The sequence below is a fragment of the Hyaena hyaena genome, unplaced genomic scaffold (assembly GCF_003009895.1).
Source record: "Hyaena hyaena isolate Hyena2069 unplaced genomic scaffold, ASM300989v1 scaffold_359, whole genome shotgun sequence".
Classification (NCBI taxonomy): domain Eukaryota; kingdom Metazoa; phylum Chordata; class Mammalia; order Carnivora; family Hyaenidae; genus Hyaena; species Hyaena hyaena.
This window is the reverse complement of record NW_024080994.1, coordinates 779,289-797,245: the sequence shown is the minus strand read 5'-3', so window position 1 is coordinate 797,245 and position 17,957 is coordinate 779,289. Positions and strand designations below refer to the sequence as shown.

Below are 17,957 nucleotides of genomic sequence, written 5' to 3'. Positions count from 1 at the left end.
GGCCTAGGGCGCTGAAATTTGGCAGTGGTTGGGGAATGATAGTCCAACCTGGGTGTGCTGTCTTCAGAGTTGGGAAGAAGGGGAGTCTTCTCCCCGCCCCCCTCCACTTCCCCACGGTAGTAACAGAACTGAATTCTAGATGGGGGTGAGATTCCCTCTAACCAGAGCCTGGTAAGTAACCCTTTGCCCATGCTGCTTTTTTTCCTCACAGCACCGCATTTGTGTGTTTTCCTGTCTTTGGTTTGGGTTGTGTTATTTTGCAATACTTTTAGTGGGGTCTTGGCGATTTCTGGCTGGCATGCCACCGTCAGGGGCTAGGTCGAAAGCAGCGTTGCCCACCTGGAAGCCACCGGGCCTCCATTACAGGAACAAGGACAACCAGCAGCTAGCATTGTGTTGGATCCAGTTCCACTCCCCTTTCCCTCACCCCCACCCCTATCCCCAGCACAAGAGAAGCCAGGCCACAGGGAAGCCGAGGATGGATGGGTGAGTTTTCCCATCCCACTTTGGCCCTGGTTTCCTTGTGGAAGGGTGTTATGTTCAGTCATTACCTTTTAGTGGCCCACGTGAAATCTTCTGAGAGGAAGACAGTATTTTCCCCAGGTAATGCTCTCTCTATTTAATTACAAAACGCTGGTTGGAGCCACTGTCTCTGGGAGGCAAGAAAACGTACAAAAGGTGACTGAAAACGAATTTGCAAATGAACATGACTTCCCACAAAGTCCAGTGTTCCAGCTGCCGACACAGCTTGGAAACCTCCAGCCAGCCTTCACCGGGAGAGTCCAGACTTATCTAGTCCTGCCCGGGGAGAAGGGAGAAGAGCGGACAGAGAATTCGTTTCCCCAGGTTGGGCTGTGGTTTCAAAAGGTCTCCTCCAGCCTCAAGCAGCCTCACAAAACACGGCCTTTCTACTTTTTCTTTTCCCCCCATAAAACTATCTATTTAGGGGCTCTAGGCCTTACAGTTCGCATCCAGGGAGTCGTTGGGAGACTCAGCATTTATTCAGTGTTGTAAACTACCCCCTGAAAACCAAGAACCTTCCCCAGTTCCAAGACAGAACCCGTTAGGGGAGCCATTTCCTAGGGGTGGGAGAGAGAAGGCTCCGAGTCAATGCCAGGTTGGGAACACTGGAATAGATTTGCCCAGACCTCCACTGGCTGGGCAGGAGAAGGAGGGCAATTTTGACTTATCCGTTTCCTCCCTGCAATGTGGGGAGCACCATTAGTTGTTGACAGGGGGCCTTGTCTCAGAGGAAAACCTGTGCTACAGGCAACGGCATCTCCTCTGGAACAAAATCAGAAAGCCATTGGCAAAGGCAATCAATCAGGCCATAAGTAGCCATTTACCCCCTTCCTTTCCGGGGCTCGAGGTGGGCTGGGATCCCTCCAAGGGTGCTCTGGGCAACTTGTGGAGTGAGGAATATATTCTCCGCCGCCTGCTCTGGGGCTGCTTTTGTCCTGGCTCCCAGCGGCGCTTCCGAGGCTTTGTACCATGGATTTGGGAGTGACAATGGGCATTTCCCTCAGATTCAAGGCTGCCCAGTCTTACCTCTGGTTGGGGGAGTGGGGGGAAGGAAGAAGAAGAACTCGGAAGACAGTGGCCCATGGACAACCACAAGAAGAGGTCCTGGCCCGGGGAGGGAGATGCGGTTCCCGCTGGCCTCTTCAAGGCAGCGTTGGGGCGGTGGATGGAAGCGGGCCTGCGCTAGCATTTGGGTTCTGCCCTATGGCATGTTCTCTTCCAGGGCCTTTCCCGCAGCCCCGGAGAAGACAAGGCACCCTGGCCGCCACGGTCTTCGCACTGCCTACTCGACAGCCCGCCGGCACTTCCGAGGGCACACAGAAGCCCCACCGGGGGCCACTGAAGCACCCAGTCGGCCGGCCAGGCCTCCCCAGCTCACCCTTCGGGCCGCGGCGTGTGCTCAGCCTCACGTCGGGGGTGTGTGTGGCTGCGCGGGCGTGTGTGAGTGTGGTAGGGGGAGGAGGCCCTCGAGCTGCTCCATCCGTCCGTTTTATTAGGGACACATTAATCTATAATCAAATACACCTCATAAAATTTTTATTGAAAGGCATAATATCATTACAGAGGTCTTCCACCTGTTTTAAACAACACGACAAGCTGTGAGAGAGCGTGTGTGGGTATGTGTAGGGAGGGGTGGGTTTGGGCAGGGAGAGAGGCACAAGGAAAAAAACTCCCCTCGGGCGCCAGGGGGCCGCCTCGGAAGGCCGGCCTGCCTCGGGCCTCGTCCCGCCCTGCGCTCCGCGGGCCGCTCCGGGCTCCGGCCAAGCGCTCGGTGCGCGCTGGACACGCAGCCGGGAGCTCGGAGCCCAGACGCTAAGGAGGCAGCGCCTCGGACCGAACTGCAAGACCGAGGACGCAGGAAGAGACGAACAAATAGTCCCCAGCGCCGCCTCCGGCCACGGTCGGGCGCAGGGGTTCCAGCCACCGCCAGGCTGTCCGAGCCCGGCCGGACCCAGCCGGACGCACGGACCGGGCTCCTGGGCTCTAATTGCGGCGCTTATGTTGATGATGATATATATATATATATTTTAAATCACAGCAGCCCCCAGTTTAGCGGACTGATTTACTCCCGGTATTGGTAAATATGATCACGTGGGCCGCGCGACCAATGGTGGAAGCTGCAGCCTGCGAACTAGTCGGCGGCTCGGGCGCCGGCGGGGAGCGGCGCCGCGGCGGGCAGTGTAACCTTGGGTGGGAGCGCACGGCGCCTCAAAATGTCCTCCAGTGGCACCCTCAGCAACTACTACGTGGACTCGCTCATAGGCCATGAGGGCGACGAGGTGTTCGCCGCGCGCTTTGGACCGCCGGGGCCCGGCGCGCAGGGCAGGCCCGCAGGTGTGGCCGACAGCCCGGCCGCCGCTGCCGCCGAGTTCGCCTCGTGTAGTTTTGCCCCCAAATCGGCCGTGTTCTCCGCCTCGTGGTCCGCGGTGCCCGCTCAGCCCCCGGCGGCGGCGGCGATGAGCGGCCTCTACCACCCGTACGTGCCCCCGCCGCCCCTGGCCGCCGCCGCCTCCGAGCCCGGCCGCTACGTGCGCTCCTGGATGGAGCCGCTGCCCGGTTTTCCCGGCGGCGCGGGCGGCGGCGGCGGTAGCAGCGGCGGCGGGGGCGGAGGTGGCCCGGGCCCTGGTCCCAGCCCCGGCCCCAGCGGCCCACCCAACGGGCGCCACTACGGGATTAAGCCTGAAACCGGAGCGGCCCCGACCCCTGCCGCCGCCGCCACCTCCACCTCCTCCTCCACTTCCACGTCTTCCTCCTCCAAACGGACTGAGTGCTCCGCGGCCCGGGAGTCCCAGGGGAGCGGCGGCCCCGAGTTCTCCTGCAACTCGTTCCTACGGGACAAGGCAGCAGCTGCGGCTGGGGGAACCGGGCCCGGGGCAGGGATCGGGTCCGGGTCTGGGGCAGGCGGCTCGTCGGAGCCCTCGGCTTGCAGCGACCACCCCAGCCCAGGCTGCCCACTGAAGGAGGAGGAGAAGCAGCATCCGCAGCCGCCGCAGCAGCAACTTGACCCAAGTAAGTGCAAAAGAAATTGCCCCCTGATTTATTGCTGAAACCTGTAAGGCTCGAATGTGCAAAACTGATAGTTTTACTAACCTATAAAAACGTCTAGACGCCTACTCTAGCCTAGGCGAGCAACACGCATCCATAAAAAGCTTCCCATAACCACCTACCCTAGGCGCGCGGTTTGTACGGTAAACAGAGCGCGGGCATTAAGGCTTTTTATGATAATTCCCCCCAAGTTGTGAAAAGCGGCCATCCTTGGTGAAATTAATTTAATGACCTCTCTCCCCCCACCCTGTCGTCTCTCCTTGCCTCCCCTCCGCCCCTCGATCCCCTTCTCCAAACCCCCCTCTTCGTAGACAACCCTGCAGCAAACTGGATCCACGCTCGCTCCACCCGGAAAAAGCGCTGTCCCTACACCAAATACCAGACGCTGGAGCTGGAGAAGGAATTCCTCTTTAACATGTACCTCACCCGGGACCGGCGCTACGAGGTGGCAAGGATTCTAAACCTCACAGAGAGACAAGTCAAAATCTGGTTCCAGAATCGTAGGATGAAAATGAAAAAGATGAGCAAGGAGAAATGCCCCAAAGGAGACTGACCCGGCGCGGCGCCGGCGGGACCACTCTGCGCTGCAAAAGCAGTGGGGGGTTGTGTTTGTTTGTGGGTGCTTGATTTCCAGAAACTTTCCAGCGATTCGGACATCTCCCCCCCCCTCTTTATTTTTTTTAGGTAGAAGTGACTGTGTGGTTGGTCTCTGTGAGGTATTCGGGGGACTCTGTATTTGCTCGCTTACGTGTTGAAGAAACGAAGTGGCTTTGGGGTTTTGCCTTTTCCCCGCTCCCTCCCTTTCTTTCCTCACTCGTTGGTTCCATAGGAAATGCTATATTTTGTGAGTGCACGCTGGATCGAAGAGCCCTCTCTTGTGTAAATGTCCCCTGTGTTTCTGAAAAGTGCTGTAGTTTAGCCCCCAGCGCTGCTCAAGCAGGGGGCCAAGTGCGCCCCACTTCTGAGAATGAAGGCAGAGCGACAGGACAGCCGTGGGAGGCCGCCCAGGTTGCCCACCAGTTAGGAAAAGTCCTCTTTCCTCAGGGAGCCCGCGGGCTGTCCACTGAGACCTGAAATGAGGCCGAGAGAGGAGCCCACGGCCTCTGGTGGGTCGGGGGGTTTATTCTCAGTGCACTGGAGGAGCGGCTCTCTCCCGGGGAGGGCTCGGCTCGCGTGGGCAGCCGCGGGTGTAGGCCCTCCGGATTCCTGCCTGAGGACCAGTTGTAAATGTTACCGCTTCCTACCAATAAATGCTGACCTGATCAAATGGAGCCCAGACGCTGGCCCTGAACACTGTGTGCCTGCTTTCTCTGTCTCTCTGCAAAGTATCACCCTCACAGGACTGCTCCCCCACCCCTGGGACGGAGACACCGCTAAGTATCTGGGGCACTTACACCTGAGAGGTCTGTCTGATGTGCCTCTGCGGCTCCCTTTGTGTGGCCAGAGGCAGCCAGAGCACAGCCTCTGGGGCGCCCTTGGCTGCTCCGTCCTTCCCCCAGCCTGCTTCCCGCTTCCTCGGCGAACGCTGTGCCCCAGGCCCAGTGTCGGCCTCACAGCAGTGCCCGGCAGAGCCCACGCCCTTCCCCCCACAAGGCCAGGCACCCTCTCCCCGGGGGCTTTGGCACACTGCGCCCCACGGGTCGTACCAGTCTCCACCCTAAACAAGGGGAAGGCGCACTCTGTACTCGGGAACAGCTCCCCCCAAGCTCGTCAGACACGCTGGCTCCCGGAGGGCTGAGCCAGTTAGGCTAGGAGCTTCCGCCCTACCCTCAAGAGCCCCAAAGTGACCTTAGCAGACCGAAATGGTCAAGTCTCTCCTCTTCAGCTCTCCCCACCCCTTCTCCACGTCCCCTCCCCCCCCCCATTCAGTTTCAGTGACTGTTTAGCCCCCAGCTTGGCCCTCAGAGGGCCGCCTTCAGAGGCTAAAATGAAGGTCATTGTAAGTGAGGGTTCGGGCCCAGCGCGGCCTTTGCAGGCCCGAGGGGCGGCGGCGCCGTGTGGCCTGGGCTGGGTGGAAGGCGGGGGCGATGGCAGAGTTTGGGGGCGATCCTGATGAAAGAGGGGACTTGAAGAAAAAGCAGAGGGGGGCTGGGAGGGAAAGCCAAGGCCCAGATCCGGCAGAAGGTGCTGCTTACTCCCGCCCCTGCGGCCAACCCGATACCTAGGGCTCTTTGAAAACAGGAAGAGCCAAGGTGTCATAAAGCCATCGAGCCGGCGAGACGTCTGGAGGTAATGAGTTTACGACAGGCTCGGCGCTTCGCTTTGAAACCATCTCATTTTGATGTTGTGTTTGTGGGAGGAAGAGAAAAATGCAGACAAAACTGGGTCTTAAAATCTGGACAATAAAATATAAACAAGACTGTGTCGGACCAAGAAGGCAGGAGCTTGGGAACCCCGGGTGAGGTGTATGCACCTAGGAAATAAAAATGGGGGAGGGTAGAAAGGAGGAGATGGTGCAGTTCTGATTTTTTAAAACGGGCCTGGTATTAAAATTAGCCTACGGTGGGTGGCTCTTTATAATATTTCACCATGGTCTCCGTCTAGCTCATTCTTTTCTTTCTTTTTTAATTGGCCTGTTATTTGGATCTTGAGTCATTTACTCGGGGGCTGAGGGTCTCCCAGCGGCATGGTCGCAGAGTCGGCAGGGAAAAAAATGAAGTTACTTAAGTGCCTTTCATAAAAATACCTGGCCCTCCATTCCAAACTTTGCAGCAAAAGTACTGTTGGAAATGATATCTGCTTGCTTATAAAAAATGTGATTCTTATAGCTGAATTAGAAGAAAACATTTTTGAAATTGAGAAAAAGATTAACCTGGAAGGGAACAAGCTGGTTAAAGCTTTGCTTTAACAAAAATTCAAGTGGAACGCTTAGTCAATTCATTTCATTCGGTGACGTTTGATATAAATTTAAAACCTCATTTATTGCGTATGGAAGTTCCAATAAACACAGCCCAACAGGGCCTTTCCAGATAGCCGCTCAGAGATCCAGCAAAAAGCTTTTTAGTCGGTTTCTATTTCTGCCTCCCCTGCTCCCAGATTGCCCAGCGATATGGGCGCGAGGGATTAAAATTAGGAAATTAAAATGGCAAATATTCAGGATTTAATGCTAAGAGTAACAGCTTTAAAAGAAAATAATAAAATGAGCTTTGGTCATTTCTTCGTTTTGAAGTGCCTGGTTCCTCTGACCAAAAAAAAAAAAAAAAAAAATCGTGTTACAGTCAGTATTTAGAAAGTTGTCATTTTTTCAGTCTAGTCCGTCCTGTAATTGTGGGCGATTACGGAATGGGGACCTACTGTGTCTGGCAAAAGAAGGGCTGGAAGCTTTTGAAAAAGACACTATTGGAAGCTCTCGGGAGTACAAATATCTTTGGCGTTCAGGAGCCCCAGCTTGCTGCACTTGACTTGTTGACAATCAAAGGGATGAAGCATTATTAGTGTCAGTGATCCAAGCCCCAGTCAAACTAAAGAAGATTAGAACTGCTTTGAGTCGAATAAAGGGAAGTTAAACTCGGTCAGTTGGAGGCGGCATTTTGCCACTAGAGAGCGCTGTTGCTCCACTTTGGGATCTCGTAAAGCTGGCGTTGCGGCGGAGGAAGGTTTTGATTTAATATATTTACAATCTTATTTTTAACTCCAAATTAGGATAAACTTAACCGAAAAGAAGCAATGTACACTATTAGGTTCTCCACCCGTGTTTTTGTTAGGTATAATAGTTTGGATTCGTCAGGATTTCAGAAAATTTGGACTACAGCACAGCTGAAACTATAAAATGTTACGGTTAAAGTAATGCATCTATCAGAACAAACGTGTAGAAGCATAGATCTTTATTTACAAAGTTAATCGTGCCCTTTTCCCATTCAGATTATAAATAGAATGCTTGGGGGGAGGGGAGCGGTGAAACTGTTTTGTCCCAAGAGGAAATGTTATGTTGTAATGTTTTCTTAATTAGGCCAGAACATGTAGAAATGAATTTCGCAGTGTTTATGTTTCTTTCTCGCCCCCCATCCCTAGAAATCACACACTTCTGGAAGGTGCCTTGTATAATTGACATCTGGGCTTGTTCTTCTTTATCCCCATTCTATTCCAAAACCCACTCACTGATCCAGAGTTTAAATACGCACACGCACACACGCCAAGCACTGAAGTTAAAAACAAAACAAAACAAAACACTACACCATTACAAAGTTGGTTCCAAGGCTTTATTGAGAACAATTCTCTTTTAACTGGGTATGTGCAAGATTGAAGTACAAATCGTTAACTTATTATTTGTTCGCCTTCGGATTTCAAGGAAGTTTTACCTGGCGATATCCGGCAGAAAACAACAGCTCCACCTCCCTCCCGGCCCCGGGTCTCCTCCACTCCATACTAATTTAAAAAATAAAGCATGCCTTTTTCATTCTGGAAATTCATTAACAATCCATTTACCTTAACCATTTCCAAGCATTCCCAGTGGAAACAATTGAATGAGTATTAGACACTATCTTGTTACGCCTTTCCATCTCGACCTCATTTTCTCCATTTGCAAAATATGATTCAGTCCACAAGGACAGACCTCAGGATCGCTCTCAAAACTGGACCAACCCGCACGGAGCAGGGGGTAGTTGAAATGACTCGCCCTGCTGCGCCTTTGGGGGCCGTCTCGGGTTTTTAGACATTTGCATTTGGCGTGAAAAGCCGGCGTGCTGTTTCAGCTTGAGCGGGAGCGTCCTCGGGGGCTCGGGGCTCGGGGCGCGTTCCCGAGGTCGGTTCCCAAGGCTGGTGTGGGCCCGGTGCCCTCACGACAGCGGATTACCCCTAGGGGAAGGAGGGTCCGTCACCCAAAGGGCCCACGAAGAAGGCCGAGGAGGCGAGGGAAAACTCATTCAGCATAGACTTCTTACATTTATTGGTCATTAACACGGGAGTAGAGAGGGGCAAAGGAGGGACGTGGGGGAGAGAAGATAGTTGGTGGTATAACGCCAAGCGGCTTTAGATTGAGCTTCTAAAATCAGGAATATTTTGCCGATTCACACTGGACTTGCCCGCATGACTTGGGACGTTTCTCTTCCTCACCGCTCACAAACTAGGATGAGCCTTCTCTTTCCTTTCTTTTGGAAAAGTTAGTAACGTTTTAGGCTGAGTCTAGCGCCCGCTCTCAGCAGTAAGTTCACAGGCTTGGCAGACGGACTAGAATCGTTTGCAGACGATGGGCGCCGCCTTCAGCTGCCTGGAACCGGCGCGATCCGAAAGCCGGCCCGGAGGCTCCGTGGGGGGGGGGGGCTCGCAGGCGTCGGCCCCCCGTGCTCTGCCCGGGGCCACCGCCCGCCCTGGTCCGCTCAGTGCCGGGGCTGAGACCCCGCAGCCGCGCGTCCTGCTCGAGGAAACACCACCCACCCCAGCGTGAGTCCTCCTTCCCGCCTTGGAACACTTCTGTCCGCTTTTCTATTTACTCCCTCAGCAATGCTAATGCCTGCCCCCCCCCACCGGCCCCACATTCTTCAGCTTCCCCCCAGAGCCTAGTGCTGACGTCTATCAAGGGTGAAATGATGGAAACTATATTCATGGGCATGATTTCCATTAAATATCAATTAACCTGGGAGCCTCAGCCAGGCGTGCAGTGCGTCAAGGGTAAATGTACATCTCATTTCCACAAGGCCTGCTCGCCTGGAAAAGAAGGGCCTAGATTCGCTTTGATAATGCCAGGTTTGGGGGTCACCCTTGCGGCCTTTAATCAAACCCCTTAGGACCCATCCCAAATGTATGGCCGTCTGGTCTGTCTACACCGTTTGCCCTTGTCCCCTGGGCTGCGCCCGCGTATCCAGAGGTGCAAAAGCCATGGCCAACCTCTGGGGGGCTGCTCTAGGGGCCAAGGGAAGGAGTCATTTGCCCCTGTAGCCTCTTGGGAGTGGCCTCCCTACTTCCCCCCAAGTGTAAGGTTCTCGCGAGCCCCCGCCTCGCCGGCCGCGGGCCGCTTTCTCTAGGCCCAGGGGGGCAAGGCGAGCCCTTGGCAGTGCGGCTTTATGGGCCCCCTTTAAGGCCGGCGGAGGCATCTCCCGGCCAGCGTGAGACGTCCCGTCGGGAGCGACGGTGTCGCCTCCGCTCGGATCCCTCCGCGTGGTTATCTCGCCCCCATCTTCTTCTCCACACAGTGGCGTGGTGCGAAAATGCCTCGCCGGGGCGCACCGGGGCGGCAGCCTCGGCGGCGGCGGCGAGAGCGGTGGGAGGGGGCCGCGGGGGGGCCAAGGTGAGAGGTGGCGGCGGGCAGAGGGTGTTTTTTTTCTCTTCCCTCCAGAGCGGGGGTTTGTAAGCCGAAGCCAAAGAGTGTCCCCGTGGGCCGGGCGCACTTTTTTTTCTTGTCCCGGTGCGCTTAGGGCCGCCTGGTGCCTGAGAGGAAACAGTGGAGGCAGCGGGGCAGGTCACCCGGGGCGTCGGCGATTATATTGCGGCCGAGCCGGCGCGCGCCGGGAGAGGCCGGGCGGGCGTGAGCGCGGGGGCTGGGCGAGGCCCCGCGACCCGCCAGGGAGGCGGCGCGAGGCCGAGTCGGCGGGCGCGAGAGCCGGGCATGAGCGCCCAGTAGCCAAGTGCCCGCGGCTGCCGGGCCTCAGAGGCGACGCGCGCGCAGGCGGGCGGGTGGCAGCGGCAACGTAGCCCGGCGGCCCCGGCGGCGGGAGCAGCCGCCCCAGAGGCCCCCGCGGCAGTGCGGCCACGCTGAGGCGCGCTCCCTGCCTGCTCCGCACCGCCCGCCCGGGGCCGCCCTACCTCGGCCCCTGGCCGCCGCCGCCGCCGCCCCGATGAGCTCTTACTTCGTGAACCCGCTGTACTCCAAGTACAAGGCGGCGGCCGCGGCGGCGGCGGCCGCGGCGGGCGAGGCCATCAATCCCACTTACTACGACTGTCACTTCGCGCCTGAGGTCGGCAGCCGCCACGCCGCCGCCGCCGCCCTGCAGCTCTATGGCAACAGTGCCGCCGGCTTCCCGCACGCGCCCCCGCAGGCGCACGCGCACCCGCATCCGTCACCGCCGCCCGCCCGGCCGGGTTGCGGTGGAGGGGGTGGCCCGGGCCCCGGCCAGGACTACTTCCACCCCGGCGGGGGCAGCCCGGCCGCAGCCTACCAGGCTGCCCCCCCTCCTCCTCCGCATCCTCCGCCTCCGCCTCCCCCCTGCGGCGGGATTGCCTGTCACGGGGAGACCGCGAAGTTTTACGGATACGATAACTTACAGAGACAGCCGATTTTTACGACCCAGCAAGAGGCCGAGCTGGTACAATATCCTGACTGTAAATCGTCCAGTGGTAATATTGGCGAGGACCCAGACCACTTAAATCAGAGCTCGTCTCCTTCTCAAATGTTTCCCTGGATGAGACCACAAGGTTGGGATGCATTTTTTTTTTTTTAATGCGGGGAGAGGGGGAGAAATCTTTCATCTCACGTTCTAGCTTTAAAAACTACCTTTTCCTCTCTCTCTCTCTCCTTTTTCTTCTTGCGTAGCTATAGTGGCTCTTATTCATAAAGTAATACTCCCCCCCCCCAAAGTAGAAACCGCGTAAAGATGATGGGGACAGTAATTGTGAAGATCTTCCCTCTGTTGCTCTTGCCTGCATATCCTATATATATCAGAGCTAAAGAGACTTGTTTATGTTTCGTTCTTTAGACCCGTTCCAGAAAGCTCCAGCAACCTGCAGAGGCACCATTTCATTTCTAAAACGTTTATTTTTCTCTTTTGTTTGTTTCAATCAGCAGCTCCTGGTAGACGAAGAGGAAGGCAAACCTACAGTCGTTTCCAAACCCTAGAGCTGGAAAAAGAATTCCTTTTTAACCCTTATCTGACCAGGAAGAGAAGAATTGAGGTTTCCCACGCCCTAGCTCTCACGGAGAGACAGGTAAAAATCTGGTTCCAGAACAGGAGAATGAAATGGAAAAAAGAGAACAACAAGGACAAATTCCCAGTTTCCCGACAGGAGGCAAAGGATGGAGAAACCAAAAAAGAAACCCAAGAGCTGGAAGAAGACAGAGCCGAAGGCCTCACAAATTAACTTCTACCTTTAAATTTTTACCACAGACTATTAAAACTAATGATCAACATATGCTGTTGGACACCATCTATTTTCTTTGTTGGAAAGGACTTTACCTGTATTTCAAGCTACCTTCATGTCACTGCTCTTGAGGTTTCTGCGCTTTGAGAGGGGTTTGGGTGTTAAAAAAAAGTTTCTAGTATCGAATAGAAGCAGCCCTTGAGCTGTCCTATGTAAGGGTAATTTGATACTGACCTTGTTGCTATATTTTTATAATGGTAGTTTTTAATGTCTGAGCTGGTGATTCGCCTCAACAACATAAACTTCCTAATGATTAGCACTAAATAATTGAATATAAAATGCTTTATTAATCAAGCAAGTGCACTTGAACACTTAAAATCATTTCTTTATGGTGAGTAAATTAAAAGAGATCTATTAATTTTTTTAAAAATTATGCCTGCAGAATATTTACTTTATGTTATTTGATTAAAACATATTATTTATGTTTTCTTTCTGCTTTTATAATGAATGGTTCGGGTGCCTTTTGTTTATTCCTAAATGGTTTCTTTGGGTAGTTTGTAAATGTAATATCTCTGGGAAAAGTCTGGGCCAAATATTCAAAAAGCACATGTTAGCTGAAGAGTGTAACGTGTAGTCCGGCTCTGCAGCTTCCTTAAACTTGGGGAAAACATTGGGCCAATGGTAAAAGTTTCAGGAAAATGTCGAAGTTGACATTTAGTATTTTCTATAGTGTATACAAATTATAGCAATTTAATCATCTAGAGTGAATGAATACTTGAAAAGCCAATTATAACATTTTCACTCATTAACTTTTCACTCTGGCTAGTCGCCTTGTGGAATGCCTCTCATTTCTCAACTTGCTTTCGTTTTGAACTGCGCTTGGCATCGCCTGAAATCGCTAGGTCTCTATGTTGTGGCTGCTGCTGTGATTCCGTTTTTTTTTTGAATAGGTGCCATATTTATTTGTATTCCCTTCGCTCTGTTTGCACGCCCATTTTGAGCCAACTTGTGTGCGTCTCAGATGTCGGTTGGTACGTCCTCTGCTGTTCTCCAGGATGGCCTCACCTATTGAAAGAAGCGCCGAGAGCAAATGCAGAAAAATCTGAGTGTAAACAACCGCTCCAGAACATAGCTAGCTCCTCAATAAAGAAATGAATCTTTTTCTAGAGCTAGTGTCTTTGAGCGCCGCACATAACCCTTTCCTTGAGTCAGGAAACACCACCTGGGCTCACTAGAAGCTCTAAAGCTTCTATTTGCTTTAAAACAAAAAGACAGTAGTGGGGTTACAAGCACTGCGCTGCTGTAAAGATAAATAAATGCAGGGGATGGGGTCTCTTTTTCATTCCAAACAGGGCTGGCTAGGCTGTCCTAGCTTCGTCTTGCTGTAAATAACCTTGCCCAAGATACTGTGAGAGCTTTGAACTTCGCAGAGGATTCAAAGTTGTGGGCCCAGTGGGGGAAGACCCAGAGTCCAGGTTACACCACAGCTTATTCCGCTGAGCCTGTGCTGATGCTGGGGTTTGGGCTGTATTATTAACAAGATATCCATTTTCCACTGGAGGCTTCTGCAGCTGCCATTTTATGAGGAAAGAGGAGGGGGAAGAGAGGTAGTAGAAAAGAAGAGAAATTCAAGTAAGTCAGCATTTCTGCCCCCCAAACGGACAGCACCTCATCAGGTAGACACGGAAGAGCTCTTTGTTTTTTCCATAAGTGTTTATTTTTCAGGAGGTACATTTTAATTTCCAGAGTGGTTTTTATGGCATAGGTTAAAAAAAAAAAAAATCTGTTGTGGGCCTGAATCAGTCTCTCAGGCACTGAGGGGGCTATTTGCCTGCCACTTCAAGGACCAGGGAAATGTTGGCATGGGTGGGGCCAGAAGCGATGCACCACCTAGCTTTCTATCCAGGGAAGAGGCCGTGGCTGTGGCATTCGCTGACCTGAGCCAGAAAAGACAATGTTAAGTCACGGGCGGCCTGCGGCTTAAGAAACATTTGCACGAGAGGAGACAGCTGCAAATGTCCATGCTGGATTTGGAACCGTTCTGCTCCGTGTGCTGCTTGAGACTCTGCTATTGGTGTCTACGGAGCCAGGATGCCAAGCGCCTGAAAGCGTAGCTGGAGAACAGCCTGGGGGGTGGGGGTGGGGGTGGGGGGCGATGGAGGTGGTGGTGGTGGCAAAGGCCATGGTGGTGGCAAGCTGGATAGAGCTGCTCGCTGGCTAAACTCCAGCTGCCCTCCATTTAAGGGATTCCTCAATTAGCAAAATTCGCTGTCTCCCGCTCAAGAATATCCCCTAAATACCAGTTTTAGAGCTACTGATTTGGGGCAAGACTCAGGTAGGGGACCTGGTACATGAATGGATGTGGAAATCAAGAAAACAGAGGGCAAGTAGTAATGTCCTCATCTCCTTATTCTGTGTTGCTCTGGAAGTGTTGTACCTTCTTGTTCCACTGGCCCCAAACCCATAGTAAAATTGTGGCTCTTATACAAAAGAAACTCTGTTGCAGCAATTGGTACATTAGAGACTATTTGCACATACACAAATTTGGGATTCTGGGGTATGTATTTGGTGTATTTGTACATGAATATAGGTTACAAACTGCAGAAAATATTGGTCATAAATGTAGGTATATGTATTACCTTTTGTAGCTGGGAAAATCATAGATCTGCTTCCAAATGAGTTTGGGGAATTACACATCTCCCTCCCCTCTGTCTCTCTCTCTGTCTCACACACACACACACGCACACACGCACGCACACACACACACACTGCACACACCGCTGTCTTTCTTATAGTGGCTAGAAATCCCCCCATCTTGGTATTTCATGCAGACTCGAGGTGACGAGCACAGAAGATACCTTTCTAATTGGCTCAAATCTGTAAACATCTGAGGGATGCGGCAAAAAGCGAGCAAACATTTTTGCTGCAGAAATTTGCATAAACCTTCAGAGAATCCTTTGCAAGGCCAGAGGATGCCTTTCAGCTCTGGATTGCTTAGAGTCTGCTTAGGTCTGTAAACCGTTCAGAGAAAAGGACCCTCCAATGTTAACACTGAATGAAAGAACCAAGCCTTCGAAATGATTTAGGTTCTCTGCTTTTGAGAACCAGAAACACACAAAAGAGGGTGTGGGTCTCAATGGTTTCTAGAGAAAAGTCAGTTCAGGGACTGCCATTTTGTGAGGTTCCACAAAGCCCAGCGCACCCGCTTACCTCTGCACAGGAGAAAAAGTACAAATATGGCTGCCTTTTCAACAATGCAATGTCTTTTTCCCATCCCTCCTTCCCCCAGCTGAAAAGGAGGGCCACAAAGCTCCGCTTTTATTTGGGTAGAAGAAAACTCACAATTGAGATTATTTCTTAGAGTATTGTAGAAGTGAGCAGTCTCTGATCAGTTCCACGTGTACAGACCAGTGTAAAACGTTGTAGCTTAGAAGGACCCCCCCCCCAAAACTTGCCCCACATATTTTCATATTTTTCTTACACATTGTCTTTTGTAATTAAAAATATTGTTTTATTATTCTTCAATGCAGAAGGTGTTGCTATTTCACATCCAAGCTTGTGTCCTCTGCTTTCCTGGTGTTGCTCAATGTTCTGGCATCTGGGGGTGGACAGGGGAATAGAGAGAATATTTTAATGGACTTTGGCTACTGCTGTGGTTCCCTTCAGTAAAGTTAGAGCACACTGTTTCTAGAAAGAATATGACGTTTGCTGACAGATGGCAACAGAATTCCTTTAATAAAAAACATCCAAGGTCATCGGAATCTTTTCAAGAGATACAAATGGCCTGCTCCAGAGGGTGCTATGTATTTCCTGCTTAAGTCTATGTCCACTTAGGTACTTACTGGGTGTGAGGATGTTAATAGCAGAGAACCTACACATAGACAGCCAATGCAAATATTTATAAATGCATTACTAGAAGTTCAAAGACAGTGTCCTTGAAAGCTTGGGGGGGGGGATTACCTCTTTCACACAGGTTCTGAAGCCTGGATGGCCATGCCTATGCATGCATTAATGAAGAGAATGCTGGGGCCCTCAAGGACATTTACTTTCAGCTGACGGGTGTTCTAGGGAGCAGCTCCTATCAGAAGTGCAAAAGGAATGTGATTCCTGCCTTTGAAGAAAAAGGACTATTTCCCCCCTAAGGTTGAAACTGGGGATTCGCTCTCTTCCTAAACAAATGGAGCCCCTCTCCTCTTCAATGTTGCCTTGAGCAGGCTTTCCAATGGTCAAACATTTTGGGGACAAGGCAAGAGGGGGAAATTAAATTGCATAGAAATAAGGATTGCATTTAGGGAAGACATAGCAAGGGGTTTCATAGGGGATGCAGAAAGACGGCTTCTCCTTTAACCCGGTACTGTCCAGAGGCTGTTTCTGCCAAGATAAATGCCAAGCACTGTTATCTTGGAGAAGTTGGCAAGTAACCTAACACTGTCACCAGGATTTGAGCTGGTTGGTGGCTCTCCTTCCCCTAGAAACCCAAAGAATTGGGACGGACCCCAATTTATGTTGGAGAGGGAACAGGGGATGGCGGGCTTTCTTGGCCTGCAGAGCCCAGGTTTCCTGCGCAAGATCACTGGGGGGGGGGGGGGGGGGGGGGGACTGGCTTGTCCGCAGATGAGAGGGGCAAAAACCGAAAGTGCTTGGCTGCCGCTGAGGAGCGGGCCTTTCAGAGAGGGGAGGGGAAGAGAAGCCAAGTGACCCGCGCAAGGAGAGTCAGAGGGGGGTGACTGCCAGGATCACCTCCCCGAGCGCCTGGGCCGTACACCGCATTCATTTCCCCTCTAACACAACGCCCTATTCAGCAGAGGTTTCGAGCCAAATCAAAAAAGAGCAAAAGAAATACTTCCTAGAAGAGGTGAGAGTCAGGAACCATGGAGGCAAGAGACGCAGAGACAACAGAGAGGCACGTAGAGGAAGAAAGAGGAGAGGAAGAAGGAAGGAAAAGGAGCAGGGAGAGAGAGAGAGAGAGAGAACAGAAGAGAGCGGGGAGAGAAAGAGAGGAAAAAACATGGCGCTTGCGAGCTGTATGTGCAAAATCCGCAAGGAATTGCAGCAAATTCCTTTTTGTTTGAAGAAAATTTACAACTTGGTAATAGACCTTTTTATGACCTATTTGCGGTCGTCATTGGCTGCGGCTGGTCATGTGCAGGCGCCGCTCGCCTTCACGGCCTTTTTCCTGATTTCCCAGGCGAATTTCCCCCCGCATTCTGCCTTCCTGGAGCCTCACCCCCTCTTTTTCTAACCTTTGTCTCTGCAGAGGTGGGATCCAGTCGCCGGCTGCGGGACTGCGGGGTCCGCGACGGCCTCCGCTCCCGCCCGGCGCCCAACGTGGCCCCACCGCCGATTCGCTCGGGCCGCGCCGCTGCCGCCTCCGGAGCCGGTGGGGAGCCCGGCGGGCGGGAGAGCCCGGAAATGGCCCTGGGCTCGGAGGCCCCCGCCGGCGCCGACAACCGCTCGCCAGGCGCAGCCGGCCTGCTCCGGGTGACTGCAGCCGCGCGGTTCCGACGCGAGTCCTTCTCCAACACGAGCGGATCCCTGCCGCCCCGAGTGCGCGCAGCCGGGCAGCGCCTGATGGATTACTGCAGCCTCCCGGGCCGACCGCCGCCTCCTGCTCGGCAGCCTCCGGGTAAGAGTCGCCCCTCCCCGCGCCCAGCGCTGCCACCGAGCAGCTCCAGGCGCCCACCCCCTCGGGCAGCCCAGTGAGCCTGCCCCGACTCCCTGTACTTCTCCGGGACCTTGGGGTGGCTGTCTGCGCCCCCAGCTTCCTCTCCACTCCATCTCTGAGCAGGCATCCCCTGGGGCCCCGGATGGGGTCCAGGGGAGCACAGAGTCGAAGGGAAGCCCCATTTCCTCTCGAGCTTCCGAGAGGTGGAGAGCAGCAGATAGGACCCCACTGGCTGGATCGAGAGCTCCTCAGACCCCACCCTGGGAAGAATGGGTTGATGGTTCCTGGACGTGTTAGGTTTGCTGTGGATCACTGAAGGCACTCTATGGTATAGAGCAGTGTTTTTGCGGCTGGTCTGTGGTCAAAGGTATCTGGGAGGCTAACAGGTGTTTTTTGAGGGTTGGGATTTGGGGTGGGGGCGGGGTGGATTCTCTGTACCCAGGATGTGTTTGGTTTGTTCATCGACGCTTTGGTGAGTGATGCTCGCTAATTTCTAGGCTTTATGGTTTTTTGAGCTTTATGTATGAGATGGAATCTTAAATATTTTTAACCGTTTCTCTAGTTTTTAGAGAATTTTTGTAACAAGTCGAGAACGTTTCCTCCCATATCTAATAATCTATTAGGCGAATTTGGATTATTTTATGTCGCAAAATGTATACGTGTTTTGGGAGGTAATAGTATCAGAAAATCTGGTGCAGGTCTTGGGTAAAAAACA

The 17,957-nt window shown here is 53.0% G+C and overlaps 2 protein-coding genes across 6 annotated transcripts; both read left to right on the top strand.

Annotated features, from left to right (window-relative positions):
* Positions 1 to 29: 29 nt before the first annotated feature.
* Positions 30 to 4,856, top strand: HOXD9 (homeobox D9). Of its 3 annotated transcripts, none has more exons than XM_039250118.1 (3): positions 30 to 171; positions 1,745 to 3,531; positions 3,879 to 4,856. In XM_039250118.1, the coding sequence occupies exons 2-3, from the start codon at positions 2,736 to 2,738 to the stop codon at positions 4,118 to 4,120; spliced, it is 1,038 nt and encodes a 345-aa protein (XP_039106049.1). In that variant the 5' UTR covers positions 30 to 171; positions 1,745 to 2,735; the 3' UTR covers positions 4,121 to 4,856. The 3 variants fall into 3 exon arrangements, with proteins under 3 accessions (XP_039106049.1, XP_039106050.1, XP_039106048.1); XM_039250119.1 differs by lacking the exon at positions 30 to 171 and adding an exon at positions 1,267 to 1,369; XM_039250117.1 differs by lacking the exon at positions 30 to 171 and having other exon boundaries at positions 1,626 to 3,531.
* A 4,238-nt stretch (positions 4,857 to 9,094) lies between these two features.
* HOXD8 (homeobox D8) lies at positions 9,095 to 12,745 on the top strand. Of its 3 annotated transcripts, none has more exons than XM_039250116.1 (3): positions 9,095 to 10,914; positions 11,285 to 11,424; positions 12,528 to 12,745. In XM_039250116.1, the coding sequence occupies exons 1-3, from the start codon at positions 10,338 to 10,340 to the stop codon at positions 12,681 to 12,683; spliced, it is 873 nt and encodes a 290-aa protein (XP_039106047.1). In that variant the 5' UTR covers positions 9,095 to 10,337; the 3' UTR covers positions 12,684 to 12,745. The 3 variants fall into 3 exon arrangements, with proteins under 3 accessions (XP_039106047.1, XP_039106045.1, XP_039106046.1); XM_039250114.1 differs by having other exon boundaries at positions 11,282 to 11,424; XM_039250115.1 differs by having other exon boundaries at positions 9,516 to 10,914; positions 11,282 to 12,743.
* The last annotated feature ends 5,212 nt before the right edge of the window (positions 12,746 to 17,957 follow it).

What these genes read in the sequence shown, in the direction of transcription:
- HOXD9 (XM_039250118.1), top strand. Translation starts at nt 2,736, where the DNA reads ATGTCCTCCAGTGGCACCCTCAGCAACTACTACGTGGACTCGCTCATA. An exon ending in GCAGCAGCAACTTGACCCAA is followed by an intron (nt 3,532 to 3,878) that starts GTAAGTGCAAAA and finishes CCCTCTTCGTAG; the next exon opens with ACAACCCTGCAGCAAACTGG.
- HOXD8 (XM_039250114.1), top strand. Translation starts at nt 10,338, where the DNA reads ATGAGCTCTTACTTCGTGAACCCGCTGTACTCCAAGTACAAGGCGGCG. An exon ending in TCCCTGGATGAGACCACAAG is followed by an intron (nt 10,915 to 11,281) that starts GTTGGGATGCAT and finishes TGTTTCAATCAG; the next exon opens with CAGCTCCTGGTAGACGAAGA. An exon ending in TAGCTCTCACGGAGAGACAG is followed by an intron (nt 11,425 to 12,527) that starts GTAAAAATCTGG and finishes TTTTTTGAATAG; the next exon opens with GTGCCATATTTATTTGTATT.